The 22,886-nt window shown below is 40.8% G+C and overlaps 1 protein-coding gene across 3 annotated transcripts in view; it reads right to left on the reverse strand.

Moving 5' to 3' along the window:
* grid2 (glutamate receptor, ionotropic, delta 2) overlaps window positions 1-22,886 on the reverse strand; it is a 438,522-nt gene that overhangs the window by 18,785 nt on the left and 396,851 nt on the right. For all 3 annotated transcript variants that reach the window (XR_004213070.1, XM_031856266.1, XM_031856267.1), the window contains exon 14: window positions 10,862-11,028. Coding sequence is in view for 2 of the 3 variants with exons in the window: in XM_031856266.1 (XP_031712126.1) it covers window positions 10,862-11,028 (167 nt within the window). In the remaining variant the exon portion in view is untranslated. The remainder of the gene's footprint in view (window positions 1-10,861; window positions 11,029-22,886) is intronic.

The raw sequence follows: 22,886 nt of genomic DNA on the forward strand, positions 1-22,886 counted from the left end.
TCTCCATTCCTTGGCTGACAGGCAGGATGAAAGGCTACTGTGAGCTGCCTGACAAAAACATGGGTTGAGTCAAAGGTTTCCTGCAGTACACCATCTGTCTAGATCTTTAATTTGTCTGTCGCTGTCTCACCAAAAGAAACACATCCTCCCTCGAAAAACCACAGATTTGCCTCTGCGCGCTGGCAAACACACAGCAACACAGATAGAAGTGAGAAGCAAGCGCAAGCAAAAACAGCTTAGTCACACATTCAAAATACACTACAATTCTGCAACACACGGTTTGTTTGTAACAATATCAAACTGACATAATGAGAGCTAGGAGTAGCTAATTAAAGTGTATGTGTGTCACGGTCTTTATGTCCTCATGAATGATCTACATCTAGTTTGATGGAGTGAAGCACAGGAGAGGAAAATCTGACAAGTCATTTAAATCCTCACAACAGTGTGCTCTTCCTTGCAAACTTTTCTTCATTCAAAATTTGTAGAATATAGAACCGAGGGAGTGTACACTTAGATGTTTTTTAGGGTATTTTTGCTCAAGGCGTCATCACTCAGCACACCGTCACCTGAGGTATCAGGAAAGAGATCCATTTAATCACTAAAAATAGCACCAACTATAAATCATATGTATTAGTGTCATGTCCTCGACTATAAAATATAGGGGATTGCAACTGCATGTTAACATCTAATTGAATGCATAATTGTCTCAGTATATGTGAGGGTTTCAATGCGTGAGAGGAGTGAAGTGCGTTTGACAGGTGAATGGTAATTACAGAAGTGTAATCTGTGTGTCTATTGGGCTTTTACAGCCTTTTTTGTGTGAACCAGCTGTCCTGTGTGTACATGTGTATGCATGTACATCATGACTGTATGTGTGTTTGTTATTGTAACTATGTCTAGTAAGTGTGTATGGTGTATGCATGCGTGCGTGCGTGCATCTTCCTGGGGGAGGGGGTCTCTATGAAACAGCTGGCGTGCTGCTGCATTAACACTGTGTGTTTGTAATGAGTTATCACCTTGCTTTAAGATCGTTGACTTTGACTGGGGAGATCCATAATGACTTTAACACTCCCATTGGCTGTTAAAGCAAATGAGCAACGGTTGCTTGTGTGGTGGGGGGGTAACTGTTGTGAAGACTGTGTGTGTGTGTGTGTGTGTTTGTTTGCATGAGTGCGCTCTGTCTCTGCCTCCCCGCTCACTCCGCATTGGCCGTTACTGCGTGGACTAGATGTTGCCATGGCAACTCTTTGGCAGCAGCCTTGATGGTGGGATGATCCGCATTATTAGTATACTCAAGCTGAGGAAAGAACACCAGAGTGATTTTTGGATAAAGGAGCGAGGGACAGAAGACTTGAAGAATGGAAGAAAGGGCGAAAACAAAGGGAAATTTGAAAGATTGCTGCAAATTTGTTCAGGTGACAAAACACATGATGGTAAATTATACTGAGATCACACACAGGGAGGCAGAGAAAGTGACTCACCGAGTATCACAGGAAAAGGTACACATTTGCAGTGTTGACATATTTAAGCTAAAAAATGTTCACATACTGGAAAGCCAAGACACGAACATGAACAAATAAATCTCTCTCTCTCCCCTTTTGGAGAAACATGCAATTGTGCTTGTGTACAAGTAAGACCAATTTCAGTATTATTTTTGCAAAATTAGGAAATTTCACTTTTTCAAAGGGCTGCTAATGGATTAAAACTTTAGTTTAGGTTAAGTTTAATGAGAGGCGGTGGTTATGATGGTTTAGGTGGTTCCTCACAGACATTGGAGTGCAAACGTGTGAGCAGGTGCACAAACTCTCAACAAATTCACACTTTTCACATGTAAAAAAAAAAAAACTCGCTGGCGTCAAAGTGAAAGTGTTTAGACTAGAATCAGCCTTTTGTGGTGATAATAAGGCAATAAAAAATGTTTGTATAGATTTTCTTCCAAACAAAAATGCTTCATATTTAAATATGTAAGAAATAAACAGGGGACAGGTGTTCCCTGTGTTACCTGACTGCATTTGACAGCAACATCTATTTGTAACAGTTTTAATGAGCATCCTCTAATGTTATAAATGATACCCCTACTGGAGTGAAGATGGACTGTTAAGAGATTTCACACTGTGTTGCTGCACCACTGCTGGGCTATGGGGAGTGTATTTCTAACTCAAATAGATGGTGAGGCCAACGTGCAGGCTACAAAGTGAGTTTTGAAAGGCTGTTATCTCAGCACCTGGCAAACTGATCGTTGAGTCACTAGTATTGATCAACTCGGCTATCAACCCCCTCAAGATATATTATGGCTATTTTCTGCTATGGTACATTAGAAATCTCACTTATTGCCCCTTTAAATGCACTATAACTCCATATATTGTGTTGATTCTGCAGTCTTCCCCAGGCCCATCCATACGGCCCCCTATAAATACAGGTTAGGGCCCATGATGCTCTTTCCCCTGTAGCAGGATTTTACTGCTGCTGTGGCCAGTGAAAACGCAGAGTGGTGTGGGTTAGATGATCAAGCATAGTGCGAAACAGTTCAGTCAATTTCAGAACTGGCTAGATAGACATTTTAACTGTTTCTGTGAGATGTAGAGCGTCACCACGGAGAATACTATTGTCTGAGGATCAGTGCTGCAGCAACTTAACTACAACAGGCTCTTTCATACGAATATTCTTCTCCTGTCACCTCTGCAGCAAAAGTTGCAGTTAGGCGAGAGGTGGAGACAGAGGGAGAAGAGGATGTGAGTGAGTTAGCGAATAAGGAAAGATGGAAAATTGAGTGAGAAAATGGGAGGGGAGCAGAAATAATCTGGATGGATGGTTGACAACTAATTTATACAGTGGAGGAAAGGTGAGCGCAGGTGAGAAAGTAGGGTAGACGGGAAAGGAGAAGAGAGCTGGGGAGGAGAAGAGGAGAAAAGAGGTGTTGTGCTAAAATGAGTTTGTTCTGATGGAAGTTGGCAGTCAGCTACTTAAACGAGAAGAGCGCCGGCTGCCTCACTGGAAAACATGAAGGAAAATAATGTTCACATTATAAAGTCAAAAAGGTAGTTAAGTGGTTTCACTGTAGCTGCAGGGTGAGAATAGTTCAACATCTGGCTGTCAGGGTTCAAGCACGCCTTTGAAAATACGGGATATATTTGTGAAAATATGTGCACAGAAACAAGAACAGTGAGGCGGACGTGTAGCAGGCTTTTCAAGGTGGAAGCTAGTGTGGCTGCAGGTATATCAATTATTCTGGGTGGGCGAGAGTGACAGAGTGATTAGGGGGGGTCAGCCTTCAACTACAGAAGTGAGCTCGAGCACCCATGTCAGCCAACAACCCACTGAAGTATCCTGCAATGCTGAGTCACCACAATCTAAAATAATTTTGACCTGCCTGTAGAGACGAGGGGGGAAATCAATAAAGCATGAGATTATTATCATGACATCATGTTGCTTTTTTTTTAGCTATGCGACCTGCCTCAAGCAACAAGGCAAACCCGTCATAAAATATCTCCCAAAGAGGCACACGATCAGCTACAAAGTGAGTCACTGAGCGCATTTGTCCAAATCACTTTAGCACTTGTGCGAGCAGGAACGTGACTGAGTGTTAGTAAGGAGCAGAGAGAGTCAGCAGCATCGACCCAGTCAGCGAACAGCACCTGCTCCTGATTATTCTCCCCCTGTGTTTTATAAATACAGAAATAAAAAATAAATGGTGAGAGAAGTTGAGGCTGAAGCACACTGACCAACAGTCACACATCAATACCCTGGAAAGAGTGTTTATTCAACGCTGGAGAAATACAATTCCGGCATATTTGAGTTTTTGCTTTTGAGCGAGTTTATTTTGGTGCCAAATATAAAGACTTAACCACAGAGGTCTCTCCGGTGACCTTCCTCGTCGTACACTGGGTTTTTTTCACCGCCTCATTTCAGTGGCAGAGATAACACACTGGCTTCTATTTCGGATCAACAACCTGGTTAGATTTTTGCTAAATGTTTAGGCCTTTGTGCAGATTAAAAGAGAACAGTAAGGATTTGACAGATCAGAGAACATATTGTTGAACTGTCTCAGACATCCTCATTACTTCAAATATATCGATTTCCTCACAACAATATCTGCAACACTGACTGAGGGTGCTGAGAGCTGTGACGGGCTCATCACCATGATGATGAATAGGTATAAAACCTGTGCTCTGTAATGCAATGCTCTCGTCTGGGCCTAAGGGTTTATTGTACGCACCAACAAAAAAATAAATGCCACATGTGGACCAACTAGTCCACATGTGGTATTTAAAGACATGGAAACACGGAGCACAGGACACCACGGGAAACAAACACGGCCGTAACATGGAAACTCCACATGGAAAAAAATCGGGTTAATGATGGCAACACAAGACCGTGCTACCGCGAGGCATCAGCGCTAATCAACGAGCCACCATGCGGCCCTTTCAATTAACAGTGTGTCGCTATATTGAAGCTCAAGCAATGGAGTACCAGAGGTCACATACCCATGAATCTTTGGTCCCTCAAGTAAAGTTTGCCAAGATTAATTATTCTAATTGGCGCACTCAGGGTTCAATGTCATACACTTTGTCAACAAAGTTTTCAATTAAGCACCATTAAGCCGCAGTGTGTGGGTGAACTGGAACAGATTATCAAGATGAACTATGATAAACAACGCGCAGAAGTCAAACAGTCATTAGCCATCATCAACGCATCGAGAGAGTGAGGGAGAGACAAGGAGAGAGAAACGGAGAGAGAGCTACATCCCCACTATTAATTGTGATTAATAAAGATTTAATGAATGTACTAAGTGTGTGGGCTGAGCTTTACTGTGATGGATCGGCAGAAGAGTGACAGCTTTTGAGGGAGAGAGCTTCGACGGAGAGTGAGGGATTAGATTGACACTTGACATGAAATGTGGAACAGTGTCAGTGTTGTATTAACACTCAGACACACACACATGCACACACATGCGATCCTTCTTCCTTTGCTCACCACCCTTGGACAAAAATGCATTATTTTCCCCCACGGATAGTGATTTCCATGGATTGGAAATTGTTGGCTTCAGAGCACCCAGCTAAACTTGAACTCACTGTGTGAATGTGTGTATGTGTGTGTGTGTGTGTGTGTGCGTGATGGAGGGAGACAGAGAGATGGTGAATAATATATCTTGCTTTTCAGCTTTTGGCTTCTTTAGCTGGTACTTTGATCAAGCCTTATTTTGGTTATTCATGTAGCTCACGTTATTATGGTCCTACAAAGAGCCTCACAAATGAGGCAGAGACTTTTCAACCTGAATGAATGTCAGTTGTTTTAAATCTGAAATAGAAGAAGTGATTTTAAACTATTTTGAGGTTCTTTGGTGATGGAAAAGCAAAGGAATTGTTGCTGGTGTGGTCTGCAAGTGTCTCTTTTTCGACTCTGCTTTTATTGTGGTCTTTTTTTAATTCCCATGGCATCATCATGGAAATCTGGATTTGTATTTATAATATGAAATAGAAATGGTCAATACAAGAAATCTATCAATAAGAAAGAAATTAAATTGAAGGTCGAGTTAACTTGCTGACCCGACTAAGCCCGCTTGCTTTTGCGAATTATGTCATCAGTTGTAGTCTGTGGGTATGATAGTTTTTTCTCCGCAGTTTATAACACGTGTCAGTAAATCTCAAACACAGCTGACCAGATTTCTTTAAGATTCAAGTAACAAGAGACCATAAATTGGCTAATTATAAGGGCAGTCAGAGAGGCTTTTTTGTAAGAGCATTACATTAACTGTATTGGCAGCTTTTGACTGGTAAAGTATCAAAGTGGTTCTTCAAAAATGCCTGAGACAACTGTGACAGAGAGCGAACAGTATTGGAGCAGGTGTTACACCCCTCCTCTGCTGTCTCTGTTTACAACCCTTCTGCTGGGACTAAAATAAAAGATTTACATGGGGGGCAAAGGCAGCTTTTAAAAGCCATTTATATGTGTCCTTCAACTGTGCCATTTGGTTTATCTCCATCATATACATTTCAGAAGAAAAACTTCACTTCACGATTCATAAAATTTCACTTCAAGGTTTGCAATACCCAGACTTTCACAAGTCAGTTCATCAACAGTTTTTTAAACTATTGCTGACAATTTTATTGTCATGAGTGCTGCTGAGATAAAAGCTTGGCCGAATACTGAAAAGCATCACAAACAAACAGTTTTTACGAGTAGTATACAGTTTACTTTGTATTCACTGGGACCCATAGCCCTTTAATATTACTAGAGGACTACTTTCATATTAGAGACACATCGCTGGACGTCAATTCATCATCTGAATAGGATATGAAATAAAAGCACGAAAGAGCTAAAGCTACAGAAGGAATAATAAAGAACGGATGGATTACTGTATTTAAGACTGCACCAAAGGACAGAATGAGGGAAACATAGATAGTGGTTATCACTTACACACATATGCATAGCCATTGCCCTTGCTATATCTTTAGTGGCAGTAAGGAAGACACATAAGCTGGATTCAGGAGCAAATGACCCCTTCTTACACTGTCACATTACTCACATGAAACCCATGCTCAACGATGCAATAATGAACTTTATCAAGACCGCTTTCATCCAGCATTTGGAACTAAATGTTTCTTTCCTCTTTATGTGGAAGAACATGTGTTTCCTTCCAAGATAAGAAATAAACTTGAGCCGTCAGAAAGTTCCAGTCTCTCACAGATGTCCAAAATCCCAGCTCATTTGGTGAGGCAATCAGAGTCGACGGGCGTTGCTTTTAGCTGCGGTTACTTTCATACAACCCAGGTCAGGATATTTACGAGTCACACCATTGCTTTATTTTAAAAGCCCTCAAATACCAGCACTCAGGCCACTGATGAACACTTGCCTGTAGCCAGGCCATAAAACAACAATATGAATCAATCTGTGTTGTTGAAAGTTATGTAACAAATCAAATTCATATTGTCGATGAGGCACTCTTTGCTCACCCCATGTATTCCTAAATTGAAAAAAAACAAGTTAATAAATGAAAACAACACTCTGATAGCATGACCCTGATACTCATTAGCATATAATTTATTTTCTCTGAGCTGTTTATTCCTACTGACATTAATCATCTACTTTCATTGAATTTCTTGCACTCACTACACAGAAGATGGTGTCAAGATTGAAATTCTGCAGTCCTGACCATGATCACACACAAAGAGGCACCTCATCTATCTTGCAATCCAAATGTAAAAAGCAATCGTGTTCAATATGTGCAATAAAATGTCTGGCCCGCAGCTTATCTTCTTAGACTGCTGCACCCTCAAGATGTCCATCTGCTGTGGATTAAATCTTCTATTTTAACTGTTCACATCAATGCCTGCAGACCCTCACAGACAGAAATAATATATGCCTGGGAGAGCGGGCTTATTTTTTTCCCACAAGCTTGCCCCTTCAGCAGCACTTCAAAACAACTTGTCAGTGGCTGTCAGTTTAAATTAGCGGACTAGCCCTTTACGCCACTGTTTTCTGACTCTGGTAAATCTGCAGGCTGTCTCCATCAATCACAGAGCAGCTCCCACACACTCTCACACGCACGCACACACACACACAAAAAAACATGCGTACAAAGTTACACATTATTTGTTCTACAGTGCCGACAAATACACACACACACACACACACACACACACACACACACACACACACACACACACACACACACACACAGAAACAAAGACATGAAGTAAGGATGCACTTGCACTCTGGCAATGGCTTCTTCCAAACTAACAAAGCGGTTGAAAACGATGAGGTTGTAGCAGTCTGTCTATTTCTACAGAGATTTCCCTTCTCTCTTTCTCTCTGAAGTGTCAAAGCAAATAAATTGTTTTTCATGTCTCTCATTACCTCCAGGGACCTGCAGATAGTAAACACTGCTCAAGTGTGCAACACTCACTGGTAACTCACACATATAAAGTAAGTACTTCTCTGAAGTTGCAGATTTACTCTCAAATGACACCACATATTCACAGACTTTTGGGATCTGTATTTATTACTGGTCTATTATTATCACCTCCCATTTTGTGTTCTCTTTATAATATTTAATTTTCTTGTGTGTTCATTTAATTATCAACATATATTTACAGAGGAAGTTTCATTGAGATAAAGGTAAAGACATAAAGGCAAATTATTGATACAGGAACAATCATCACGCATGCACACCCACACATTAATTAAAGAGAGAGAGAAAGTTCTCCCTCAGTATAAGAATGTAGTTAGAATTTCTAGTTTCTGAGCAATGAGTTCCACACGCTGATATCAAACCAATTGCTATGTGTTTACAACGCTGTACTATATCAACTAGATCACCGTTGAGGGCATGGAAGTCCTTCTAAAATGCATCTGTGTTGTTGTATTGGAGTGATGGAGTTATGGAATACAACATGGCATTATCAGCATAATTGAGAGTTGTAAAAATGTATATAATGAATGTAGAGAGTAAATACATGGGGACCCAATATTGATCCTTGCCAAATTTCTAACAACTTCATTGGGCTTGATTTGAACAAAAATGGCATCAACATTCTGAAGTCTGCCAGAAAGTAAAGATAAACCGCTTTCAGAAGAATCCAAACCCAGGGAAAGCATCTTAATGTTGTGAACGACGGAATCAAAAGCCTTACACAGACCTTGATATGGAATATGTTCTTCTAAAACAAAGACAGAAAAGCCTGAGGCTGTCGTCAATATTTTTCCTCTGCCATGTCATGCCAAGACATGAGTTGCAAATGGTCAAAAGAAATGCCGGACAGACTGATACAGGAGCTACAGTATCCTCATGTAGTGTGCGACACATGTGCCTGTACTGGCATCCGAGAAGGGTTGGGCAGGCTAAGCAGATGTTGGCTGTTATATAATACCTCCCATTAGTCTAGTGTTTTTTGGCAGGCTTTTGCCCCGTCCACCCTGCAATGTGTGTTACTGCTTTCGAAATCCCTTAGTGGACGAGATCCATACAGCAATCCACTAAAAAATAGATACTGCAGCCTGTGTCATTTGGCAAACTTAACAACGCTCATGCTTGTACACTAGTTCCACAACATTTCCCCTCAGTATTTTGGAAAGGTGCTGACACAGCGTTCTGGGCTCGTTGCTGCAGACAGAGATTGGGATTGACTGCTTGAAAATCGAACAACCCCAAATTTTTTGCTGCTATCAAAGTAAAAGAAATCCTCTCTTTCACAGGTCTGTGTAAGAAAGACTAGTGTTAGTGTTCAACAGTGACTGTTATGATCAAGCAAACCTTTGCAGAAACATAGATGTAATCTAACATGGAATGACTGTATTTGACTCTAGTTGTTGTAAGGAAAATTATCATTTAACTTAGTAAATTATTGTTATATTTTGAACAAATTGATGTTTACCAGTCAACAAAAATCCAGTTGTAATCATCAATTTTGACATGTCATGACCAGGCTACTACAGATAATCAAGCTGAGTGAAACATTTCTCTCTGGGTTGCCAGGGCACGGACGGATACAACAATTCCTGTCAAACCTCCTCTTGGTACTTAATCAATCTGCATAATACAGAATGTCAGGATGAAAAAAAACAAAAAAGAAAATCACAGCGAGGAAAAACAAAACAATTACACCTCTGTGATTATTTATTTCTCCTGATGATTTCTGTGTCTGTTTTTGTTTGAGCCATGGGGAGCAGTGTGAGTAAACTGCTTGAAACTGTCTTCCAGAGAGTGTGACATTGCCCCGGAAATAATAGGAGGAAATTGGAAACATGGCCTGTCAATTAATTGCTTGTTTATTTTAATAACAGCCATGATAGGAAATATTCTGAAGAGCAACGCTCCACCGGATATGGAGCCATAAACAGACAGGCCTAGTCACTCGAACACTCTGTGAAGCTCACACATGTTGGCCCATGTACATAAAATGAATAAAATCCTTTACCACACATGATTAAGGCAGCAGAGATTTATATTTTTCCCTAATCTTGAAATGATGTGACGCATGACCATGAATAAAGCCAACAGGATTCTTTCCTGGGATGCAAGCAATCCTTATGCGGCCTTCACAGAAACACTTCGCTTCATGTGACTGAACCTGCAATCTGGTGATGTGGTGTGTATCACGGCATTGCATTCAAAGGTAAATGAAAACAAACAAACAAGGACACTCAGCATTGTCGAAACACAGCACAGACAGCAGCTCGGCAGCTGACAGGAGATGAATGAATGACCTTTGTGTGGTGTCTGCAGACATTACCAACCTTCTTTACAGCCATAAGTGACTGAATAAGTAGGGAATAAATTAATAAACAAATTAATTCTGTTACTCTCCTGGTCCATGACATAATTTGACAAAGGAAAAATCCCCCGCTGTGTGCTCCAGCAACAAGGTAGACAACTAGGATTAGTTTGGATACATCAGCACTGTCTACTGTTGACTTATTTGTGAGGTCGTGCTGTCACACTTGCTCGACTTCAATGTGAACCAATGGTTCATGCTGAGGTTAAGCAAGGCAGCTGAATACAATTTGTGAAAGTATCATTCACTGGTTTCCTCTTGAAGATAAATGTACATATTAATCTGCTCTTTACTTGGGCTCTGATCTGTGGAGCAAAAAACTTCAAGCAGGAAGAAGGGAACACTTTGTGGAAGTGAACTCTCCTGAAGTAGGAGAATATGTGAATGCATTTTTTTCATTTTACATAACTCTTCTCAAAAGTAAGGGACATTTCTCAACTTAAAACAGAAGACAATATGACTGAGATGAATAGTATGGAACAAAAAATGGCGGCTTCTTCAATGTGCATGTGAAACATGTCCTTTAAATAACAAATAAAATGCAGTCAAGGATGCTGCTGACAGTTGTTTACTGTTACTACTCTTACCTCTGGGAGAAAATGTCCCTGTAGGGGCTGCCGTGCTGCATGGCGATACCATATCCACGGTCTGGTGCGATGCTGCTGACAGTGTAGAACGAGCAGTCCTCATCGTTGTTAGCTACGTACTCCAGCACTGCTGCATCCCACACAAAGCCAAAGCGGCCGTACTTCACCTGAAAGAAAAGAAAAAAGACATTTAGACACAGTTACCAAAATTCAGATCGGTGCATCTGTACCTCAGGTTGTACAGGTGATAAGCAACAACATTGTGTTGAGTTATTGAGAGTCTTTGAGGTCCTTGACAGGCTTCTAGCTTGGCCTCCACAATATGGAACTATTTGAAAATGATGTCACTTACTTTTGCAAAAACAAAGTTCAATTCATCAAACATAAGACGCTCTACTGCAGGATGGCAACAGCACAGCAACTTTACTGTTTTTAACTTCCCCTCTAGACTGTAGATACACAAGTGTTACTGGCTTGTTGGCTCATCTTTCTTGCACCCATATGTGGATATGTGTTGGGTGTGTTTTACATTTTTATGTGCATGCCGTTGCAGTGAAGTGCAGGTGGGTGTGAAGTGTGTGCTTGCAGCTTGTGCTTGAAATTAGAGGGTCGAAGTGACTCAAAGTGAGAATTACAATTTGTTTGATGTGAAGGTGCCGGGTGTTGACATGGCTTCTCATTAACATTCAATAAATCGTCATTTTCACACCAAAATGAAAAGTGGAGAATAAACAATGTGGCTGTGATATTCACATCCTGACACCCTTTCTGAAAATTCAATAGACGCTCTCACACACACACACGCACACGTACACACATGCACGCACACACACACGCGCACACAGACATTTCTTCTAACATATTATTTTGGATTTGGTGTGTCATTAACTTTAATGGAGCTTTATGAAATTGTTAAACCCCTCTGTCTTCACTGTGTGTGTATGTGTGTGTATCACCTCAGTTGGCCTATGTGTGATGACTAATGTCTGAGAACCGACAAGACCCTCTGATTGGGTAATTTCACAGTCTGCAGTCCTCTGAAGTGTGTGTGTGTGTGTGTGTGTGTGCAATAATTCACTGCAGGGCATCAGATTGACTCCTTCTGCTCTTTACAACCTTAAAAAGTGTAGAGAGAGTAATTTATTACCTCAAATAATTTTACGGCTTTTTACCATTGCTTTTGAATTGGAAAGATTATGGGCTTTGTGGAAGGGAAATGAGTAAAAAATCAGTTCCAACAGCTTACCATTGTGTATTAAGGACTTCTCGCTATTTGGGTGAAAAGGGGCGGTGTGTGTGTGTGTGCATTATCATGCACAGTGCTGTGTGTATGCGGTGACCTCTGATGTCAGCCACACTGAAAACACAAGAAAGCCGTGCTGATCTCATTCACATTATTCTTTAGAATTCAGACACTGCACATGCTGAGTGTATATAGATTCCCACAACGGAACAAAAAGTGTCCATTACATGTATACTACCTTTTTCCGGAGAAAAGCTATTTCCCTGTAGTCTTTCCAGGATTTGGGACCTCACATGGGGTCACTTGATATGGAGATTAGTTTAAATGTACCAGTCTTTACATCACAATAAGACTCAGCTCGAAGCTTTAATCCAATTAAACTACACTCGATAAATAAATGATTATAGCAATGCCAACAAAGCAGACAATCACATAAAAAAGACTTATCCCTAGAATGAAAATGATGCTGGAGCCTGTGAAAGGAAGTGCTCTTGCCTGCAGCTGTGTTTCATAAACAGAGACAAAGTATCTGTGAATAGGGAGCGCTTGATTTGCTCTACATGCAAAGCATCAGTTTATTATCAGCTCAAGTTTGTTTAATTACCAGAAACAACGTCATGATCAATTTCCATGAAAGGCATGTGATTGTGATTATCTAAGCAGCTCACATGACAAAATGTACAACTTTCTTACGGCTGAGAACTTTGGATGGGTCAGAACAGTCTGGGAAAGCCTTTACTATTCTATTTTCTGCCCCCGTCTCAGAGTATTACATGTTACTACAGGTGTTTAAGATGGATGAGCTTTCCAGTTTGTCAAGGACTTATAAGGATTATCTAGGCAAGGCAGCTTTCTATTTTGCACAAGCTGCATTTGCATGCATAGCGTAACCTGGCAATGGGCTCCAATTAAGGTGTTATCCAAGTTAAACTATATACATGCACCTTTGACACCCTGTGGTGGAGTCGCCATGTTTCCAATTACACTGTTCATGAGAAGAAAACATAAACCAGTCAAAAGAACTACAATTTGAGGCCTCTTAAAATACAAGGGAAGAATTCATGATCCTAATAATTAATAATAATAATAATAATAACAAACGCTCCTTTCTGGCATGCTTTTGTCGCCGCTGGAATACGTATTTTGACTTTGTTTCACATTGGGGTCATGGAGAAGAAATGACCATAAGAGTTCAAATCAAATTGTTGAGCTTTCCAGATCAGAGTAGCTTTAAGACCTCGCCAGACATGATGATAAAAACAAAAAAAGGTGCAAGATGTTTATGGGTCGCAATAGCTATTAAAATACTGACGTATAGTATGAATCTTGTACAGTATGTGCCATTAAAGTGAGTCGAAATGTTCCTGCATCAATATGCGTAAATACAGAAGCAGCTTCTGAACTTGTTTCTAGATGTAAAAATAGTGACTGGAGTTTTGTGCTAGTACTGTATGTATAAATAGAGGTAAACATATCTGTAAGAGAAGAGGGGGAGGACGGGATATTTTTGCAATTTCACTTGACATTACCAGTTCACACATTAGCATAGTGCAAATACTGAATCAGTGATTTTGGGCTTAGAAGCCTGCATTTAGGTGATTTAAGGTGTCATTATTTTTGTGCAGAAGGAGGTTTGTGGTCAGAGAAGAAGGGCTGGATTTCAGAATACGGAGGGGAACAAACCGACGTAAGATCATAACAGATCAACACCAAACCCCCGTTATCTTTCCCTGGATTATACTCTGGTTTGATCAACAGTAATATTTGCACTGTTCTATGTAAATAACAACATTTCTGTACATATTACGCCACATAACATATTGCATAATAATATATATTATTTGCAGCACATATTATGTATTACGTCATCCAAGTTTTTTATAGTTAGAACTAATATCAATAATATAATAACATTCTTTGAATTTGTATTTCCTTATGTTGTCTACACTTTCGTTTATGCACGTCATTCACACATTCCACTTCATATGTTATGTTTACGCTCTGATTTTTATCTGTGCTATAGAAACTATAAACACAAAACACCAATAGTTACGGCTACGCGTTTCCTTAAGGTCAAGCCACAAAACAACATACTTAAAATTTTTGTCTCAGCACAACTGACGAATTTCAAACAAATGTCTCTTTCTTCTTGCTCAGTAGCCGGCTATTGCATCTGGTCCTGTGATCAAATCTAAAAACGGGAGCTATTTGTCAGAGAGGGGGGGGTTGTCCAACAATAGAAGAGAACAGCTTGTCTCTCACTGCAACAGTGTACTCAACTAAAACAAAAGCCTCAATCAACAGATCCCAAAATACTCTTTGTGGACACAGCCCACCTACGTTCATACGGTATTTTAAATAGCATACTTTAGAGTCTCATAAAACCTCCCATCATGGCAGATGAGGTAATGCATTCACCCACTACCAGTAGATTGGCATCCAGATAACTTTTTAGCACTTTCATTGGCAGACTGCATTTGAGAATAGTTCTCAAATCTTATAGTCCGGCAAATAATAACTGTGGTTGTAGTTGTAAGCCACTCTCAAGTGAACTCTTCATTAAATGTGTTCACTCTGAGCTCTTAACCTGCTTGAAATTGTCTGTACTGTGAGATTAGGTTATCATGCACGTGCAGTAAGTTTATGCAAGCAACACTTGCATAAACTTACTCAACACTAACCGCTGCATCTCGAAATGTCCGTCATATAACACACACAGATGCACAGAACACATGCACACACTTTAACTTCTGTCTTGTGTCCAGGGTTGTGACTCTTGCTGTGCCAGCGTAATTATCAGAAGCTATTTTCCTCAGAAACACTGACAAACACTCACAGTATTGCACACACACACACGCACACACACACACGCACACCCACACACACACACACACACATCAAACATCCACCAATGAATCCTAATCATTGCATTGGGCCTTGTTTTTCTCTCTCATGAATGTGACACAGACGACCCAGTAAGATCCACAATCACTAAATTAAAGCCTTCCCTGCATCACCTCCTCCTTTTTTCTATCACTCACGTCACTTTTTAATGTGCATCCCTCTATACATGGGAGGAGAGAATATTAACCTAATTCTGTTGCTCTATCACTGTTTATGTTGTTGTTGATCAGTTTCAGAGTGTTTTTGTAATGGCAGAGCTCATTTAATGAACACATCACAGCACTGAACGATGAGCCCGAGCTATTTTTGCTACAGCTCTGTTTTGTTTTGCAAGGCAAAGGGTCAAAAAAACTGTAAATAGGGAATAGTTGCAAAGAATCTAATTATTCATAATTTTCTGCTATTATTTATAATTAGTAGTTGTGAATGTTCTTGTAAAACACAGAAGGGGCTGTGACTGGAATGTTAACATTTTGTTCAACTAAGAAGAATGTCAGTGTAGAAATGTATCCGAAACACCCCCCCCCCAACAAAAAGAGTACTGAAGTGAATAAATGTTAACGTTGGGAAATGAGTTTTCCACTGCAACTATACAACAGAAAGAAGAGGTAGAGGAAATATGATGCACATACAATTATTTTAATATTATAATGTAGGGCATGCAGGCAAAGCAGATCTAAAATGTGATTGAAGAAGAAAATAGAAGCTTGACGTTCTTCAGTTTGGACATTGGAACAACTAAACGGGTCTTAGCCGAGTAAATAAGCTACTAGAGAGATCAATAAAAAGGTCAGAACCACACCAAGCCACCCTGTCTCCTATAAATAATATTATTGTCTTATGCTTCACATTGAAACTGATTTTTTTTCAATATCCAACCAAGTCTACTATCCTTCCCCCAACCTTAAATATAACTCAACCATACTCTACTTGCCATGAAAGCCACGCTTTCCTAAACTCAAGTTGCTTAGCATTGTCAAAAAACACAAACATGAAAAAAATACGAATAAAAACTTCAGATCAACAGCGCTGTTCACAAAGTCTGAATTTACCAAGAGAAGAACTTTTTCAAAATGAGGTCGGTCCTCACCTCCTCCTTCATCAGCCAGATGACTGCATGCATAAATAAAAGGTGGAGGGTGAACTTTGAGGACTGCTCAAGTGAAAGAAAACTACATATATATGTCTGTGCTCCTGCAGAGAGCTCATACACATTTGGACTCATACAACTCTCTCTGGGCGTTATTTTCCAATTATTTGACAGAACCGGCTCAATGAGTGTCTAGGCCGGCTGCAAGAGGTCCTTCTATCTCATCCACAGTTCAAACAGTTTGGCTTCAGAGTCTAGCCATGCTGAAACTTCAAAACGGCTAAACTACTCCAGGGTCCAGTCTAACTCTGTCTTTTTTCTCTCTCCTCCCCTCCCTCCGAGAGATTTCTTCAAGGGCACCCAACATGCAAAAGGAGTAGTAGATTCTTCATCTTGCTCTCAGTTTAAACTCCAATATCTCATCCATAAATTACATTTTAGATTACAAGCGACAAAGTGGCTCATAACAAATCATCCCCGAGTGCGAAGTCAGTTTCTTAAATGTTCAGTATTTAGCCTTTAAGCAATGGATGTAAAATGTTTTACACGTGGGAGGTTCAGTGCGTTGTTCTGTCGGGAATACACTGATGAAGAGGCTGCAGAAGAGTCGAACACTTCAGATGAAGACTCATGGCTGTAATAAAAAAGGCAATTTTTGCCAGTTTTTATTCATGCATTATTTAGTTATTGAGCTTTATGCTATCCACATGGATTTGTAGTGGCAGCACATCATTTTTCCCACGACGGACAACAAAGTCCATCTTCATTACTTTTTTAATCTGCCAGTGAAGTGATCAGCTTTAAACAGAAATACATCTGCTTTGATCAGGGCTGGAGATTGCCTAATGTGAAGAATTTGCAAAACATAAATGTGGCATGATAGCAAATCGATTCCAGTTGTGCTGTTTGTGTGCTGACAGGCAGGCAAGTCTGTGGAGTATAATGAACCAAGTGTAAACTGTTCCCACACGGCCTTTACTGCAGTCTTCTGCACACATGCTTTCTTGCATCACTGTCCTTCGACTTTGATTTGTTTGGTTTAGAGAAATGAGAGAGAGGTTGATGTGAGACAAAAGCAACAGCCCAGAGGCAAGCTCAACTCTACCTTTAATATCTTTACATCTCAACCACGAGCTTTCCCTCTCTCTCTTGCACACAGACGCACACACATACACACATGCACACGCGCACACGGTTTTGTCTAGCTCTGTCTTTCAGCTCGTTCAGTCTCTTTTTTTTTGCCTTAGTCTGGGCCTCATTTGACAAATCAGAGAGTATTACAATGAGAGGCTGCTCCTTAGCCAAATATTCCCCCAGTCTGCACTGGCTGGCTTCCTGCAGATATGTGGATATCTGGATAAAGATAAGATTAGGTGCAGGCGAATCAATCAAGGCACAGAAGACGGAGACGGCACCTCCCCGTCCATGCATCACACTGAAGGAAAATGCGTGAAGAAGGTTGTTTCAGGACAGTTCCTCTTGAAATGTATTGTTGTTATACCCCGCGGTTTAATAAGGAGCATGATATAAAATGAAATAAATGGAAATATCACATAAAATATCACTAAAATATCAAGAGCATTGAGTTACTATTTGCAATAAATTGCTACTGTATACTCTGTTTCATGCTTTTGCACAACAAATTACATGTTTTTGAACTGGGAAATACTAAAGGCACAGTAACCAGTATTTCCTCTCCTTACATATCTATTTTGCAGTTTGTAGTTTAGTACACAAGTGCAGTATTATCCTCTCACATACCAAGTCAACCGTGCTTTTCTTGTCATTCTCTCATGATCAATGATCAATCATATCCCTCTTCCAAGACGCAGAACACATGAAGACGCTCAAGGCTAAATCTCAGATGATGGAAGCCTGGCACGCAGGTGGCATCGATCCCTCATGAGGCGTTCTGTCCGACTGTTTGCTCTAGTGGCAACAGTCGCCTGCATCCCCTGAGAAGCAATATGACAACTTCTTCACTCCCTCTTTGTTTTCTCTGTTGTTGAATTACACTCAGCTGTCATTAGCCGTCTTTGTTTCTTCAGGAAGAAGGAGCAAAAAAGAAAAAAAGGAGAAATTAATCGGCTATTGCCACGCTGTATGCAAATCTTTGCTCAGACCCCGTTAAGCCGATGAGAGATGTGATAGTGGAAGAGAGGAGTAATTGGATACAGATGTTGGAGAGACGGATCATCTGAGACGGATCACTGAGCCAAAACTAAGATGCCACCCTTAATAGGATCTGGCAGAAAAATTATTATTTTTCCTTATCATCTTCCCTTTGTTCAACTGTATTTTTGATAATGAAGTCTTCTGTTACATTTGCTTGCCTCTGAAAAGTATGAATCATTCCGTTTTTTTATGTGGTCGCATGTACTTGTTTTCTTAAACAGTTCTCAGATGATGCTTCTGTGTGCATGACACCAACGGAGGGGCTCATCCACTTCCCGGGTGTCTGCCCCGCCAGCAACAGAGGGGCCCACACAGTCCACAATGAAGACAAACGAAACATGTCAAGCTACCAATTACATGAATTGTGTTTACTGTATTCTCATTTACATGTCCTGAAGTACTGTTTAAATCCAAAATGCAATTAATTATACAAGCAACAAAGTGAATTGACCAGGGGCTGAAGCCACCCTAAAATAATTTGGCATTATTGGCTTTAAAAAAAAGAAAAGAAAAAAAAATGTATTTTTATTTTGGTGATGTCATTAAATTAAACTATTGTTTCTCACGTGGACAAGTTATTTATAACTCTAACATGCTACATACTGTATGTCTTCGGGAAAGCAGGTGGTCTATCACCTAACATTTGTTCTCAACCAAGTAAAACAAACATACAATCAAACCAGCAGAGCAAAAGTTTTGAAATAAAAAGTTTAGCAAACACTGCAAAATGAACACCTTAATTGAATTTATTTAAATATTTTTTTGTTTCTTTGATCACATCTTAAAAAAAAAAAAAAAAGGGCGGCCAAGAAGGGGGAGAAAAAGAAACAGATTGAAAGAGAGAGAAGAAAGAGACATGACAGCTGTCTATGACAAACACAGACGGTGACAGAGCGAGACGGACATGAGAGCAAGGCAAACGCAAAAAAACAAAGTACGATGAGACTTGCAGAAGAGACAGAGAAAGAGACTAGAATGCTGAATGTGCATGTATCTGCCAGGCTTTATCTCAGAACCATAAGCATATCAATAGGCTCATTGCTTATACCTGGACCAACCTGCATTATTAATATAAAAAGTGACCTTCAAGACATAAAACACAAAGCCACGAGAGCGTTCACAATCTCTCCACAGCACCTCTATTTCCATGCAACCTGCACATGTGAATGCTTTAAAGTTGAAATACAGAAATGACAGTAGTCCAGAGAGCTTTCCTTTACTCCCTCTCACTCTTGTGCCAGTTTGCGTTTTTTCCCCCCCGACTACTGTATGTGAAAACTATATGTGCAAATGATTATTTTTCTATGGTTTTGTGTAGTTATAATGCTGTAGTAAACACATGGCATGATCCTTTACGTCACCCAGACAGAATAGCTAGGACAGAGCGTCCATCCATCCATCCATCCGTCCGTCCGTCCGTCCTTCATTCACTTCTCAATGAGCAGGTCCTCCTTCATTGTGTCTGCCCCCTTTGTCCCCGTCCACTCAGTCAAGCTCAGTGGACACACTAAATGAGCGAACCGTGTACCACCTTGCTCCTCTCAATGTGGAGGATCAGTGACTGACGTCAAGGTCGTCCCAGATTACTGAGCTCCGCGGCATGTCAAGGCGAACGAGACCAGACAACCTGTGGAGGAAATCTTCTTTGTGGCTGTCTTAACTGCCGCAGTCAACCACATCTCAACAGTCACTGCACTTGACTTAAACCCTTTCTCTCCTTGTGGAACACAGGTCATCTACATTTGTCGCCTCTTCACTTGCGGGGTGTTACATTTCACAACTATACCGTTGCGAGAAAGATCAGCCTAGATAAATGAAATCATCCACTGAAAGAAAATGCTTGATCGTGATTTGAAGGGCATGGGGCATGTTTCACAAAGATGAACCGTGGTCTTATGACTGGTAAGAGTTGACGTTGATCACAAATGTATTACAGACAGCAACGAACCACTGCAGAGCACCTCAGAGATCTTAGTCCAGAAAAAACTCAAAACACAGCGTGCCACTTCGACATCACCGTGGTTAATCCCCTGCAGCCTTAGATTCAAGACAGGGTCCTGAATGTCTTCTGCCAATTTAACATCTTCGCTGCCAGTTTTGAGAATGTATAGGCCTGATTGAATGCAGGTGGCAGAGTTTGACCACTACTGAGAAGCTGCCAGCCCTACTTAATTAAGTTCATTAGCAGTGGTTTCAGTGGTGAGTTTTAGTGCCAAACTGTACGTTGTCAAAGGCCCTCCACACCACCAAGGAATAATTGCTAGGGAAAACACTGGCACACATACTGCAGATGGATTCTGTGTGTGCACCACAAGGCACCTTTTGAGACTGATTTCTATTGAAGCATCAGGTTATCACATCGCTTGTGTGTATATGTGTATGCCTTGCATATGTTAATATGGAAGCAATACAGTCTGATTTGGGGGAGTTTTAATTGGAACCATGGGAAAGAAATGCTTATGAAGGCAAGGAGAGAAAATGATGACTGATACACTCAGATGCTTTCACAGCAACAGATTTAGGTGCACGAGCACTCTCACACTATCAGTCACTGAAGCTCCATCTACTCCCGGGGGTAATTAAACAGAGTGCCTTTTTTTTCTCAATAGTTGTTATTTATCCTAAAATAATTTGGATTTCAGGAGAAATTTCACCTGAAGGACCTGAAAATGCTGGGTTGAAGCAAATTAATGTCAATGAGATCTGCCATCACCAAGGGAAATCTCACTTTCAGTTAGCAGGCTGACTGACATACTGTGCGAAAATATTTCAGTAGCTCTGTTAATTTGGGAACCTCCACAGTCGCACTCACCCAAAATTAATGAACAGCTGGTGTTTGCTAAAGTGAATCTTCCAGATCATCCAGTCCCATTGGTCTCATGAATCCGTCTACATCTTAAAGCATCTGCTATTGTAACACGGCTTGACCGTTCTTTATTCACCATTTATGGTCCAACGGTGATGTTAATATTGACCCCCTCAAAAGCCTCCAGTCACTCTTGCATTGGTAAACATGTGTAAACAGTGAGACAGAGTGGAAAGCTTTGGTGTGTCTTTACTCATTCAGTCAACATAACCACCTGTCAGACGGAAAGGAAAGATCAGACACCTGATTACCCAAGAATGAATTTTCTTGTGAGCATGGTTCACAGAAACCTTCCCCGGAGTTCATCTCAGACCTGAGCTGAATATTTCTGAACACAGTTTCTTCACTCACAGGCTGCAGGTAGACTTGGAGACTCATGCCTTGCAGTTTGATGGGGTTTGCTGGGGAGATTGGGAATGAGTTTGCTATTGAAAGTCTGCACTTGGCCATTACAGACACATTCCAATGTCTACCTGACCACATGCAGCCCAATGAAGGGGGCGAGTGCAGTGTGGAAATGATTTCTGCTGCAACTACTCTGCAAGTCCCTGAGTGTGTGTGTGTGTGTGTGTGTGTGTGTGTGTGTGTACGTGTATCTGTGTTAGTGAGGGAGAGTCTCTAGAACTCCATCTTTCTTTGCAGGTAGAGGTCATGACTGTGGTGTAGATTTATAAACAGTGTGTGTGTGTGTGTGTGTGTGTGTGTGTGTGTGTGTGTGTGTGCGACTGTGTGGATGCATGCTTTGGATTCTTGCGATGTGACCCAGACGCCAGAGATTATTACCCCTGCTGAGCCTTAAGGAACAACAGTCCTCTCTCTCTTTTTCTTTGTCCGCAGGTGCCTTTCAAATGAAGGAACCCTGCTGGTATTCGATGTGGACCACATCCTTACAACTTGACATGGAGTGGAGATCATTATGGTGTGTGATTAGTTAGCGAAAACATGAAAAACCTGTGTGTATTTAAAGTGCAGACGCATTGACCATTAAAGCTACAAAACTTTAACATAAAAAAGTTTTTCTGTTTTGCAGATGTCGTGGAGTGTGTGTGCAGGGCTTCAACTGAAGAAGCTGTTCTATTTAGGCTCTTTTTCTTGGGGTGCACAAAGTGCAAATCTTTCATTTCTTACTGAGTTTCTATTAATATTCACCAATTTGGTTATACCCCAATGGATCTCTCACATCTTTTCATGAGCTGTACTTCCATGTTTCGGGTAGGTGAAATTGGTGCTACACAGTTTCAGATTCATATCATATTTTTAGCTCTAACCCTTTGTTCACACATACAGACTCAGAGGAGCATAGCTCACTCTTGCTTCTGATGAGCCTTTAAGGTTAAGCACTTAATTTATATACTCAGTTCTGATTGGGCTGTTATTTTCTGGTACACGACAAAGTAGTTAAAGGAGCAATGTAGAACATTCTAAACATTGATATAGCAGCAAGCAACATTTGCAATGTATACTTATAGTGGAGTAATGTCTACCGAAGTAGAGAGTGAAGTCGCTCTCCCTCTGTTTGTTGTAATCAAAGCTACTCCTTGCTTTGCTGACAAAGCCGGTTGGCCATGCATGCTGTTAGTGTGTGATCGTGCTCTCTGATGGTGGTTATAGCTAATAACGCCCTCCTGATTGACAGCCTCCTCCCCCTCAGGTAAACTCTGTTAGCGTTTGTAAGTACATTTGCCGTAATTTTTTAACTGTTAGCAAAGTTAACCCCGTTAGCTACGAGCCGCCAGCTCATGCGTCG

This window comes from Anarrhichthys ocellatus, unplaced genomic scaffold, assembly GCF_004355925.1.
Source record: "Anarrhichthys ocellatus isolate YVR2014 unplaced genomic scaffold, GSC_Weel_1.0 scaffold17, whole genome shotgun sequence".
In the NCBI taxonomy this organism is placed as follows: domain Eukaryota; kingdom Metazoa; phylum Chordata; class Actinopteri; order Perciformes; family Anarhichadidae; genus Anarrhichthys; species Anarrhichthys ocellatus.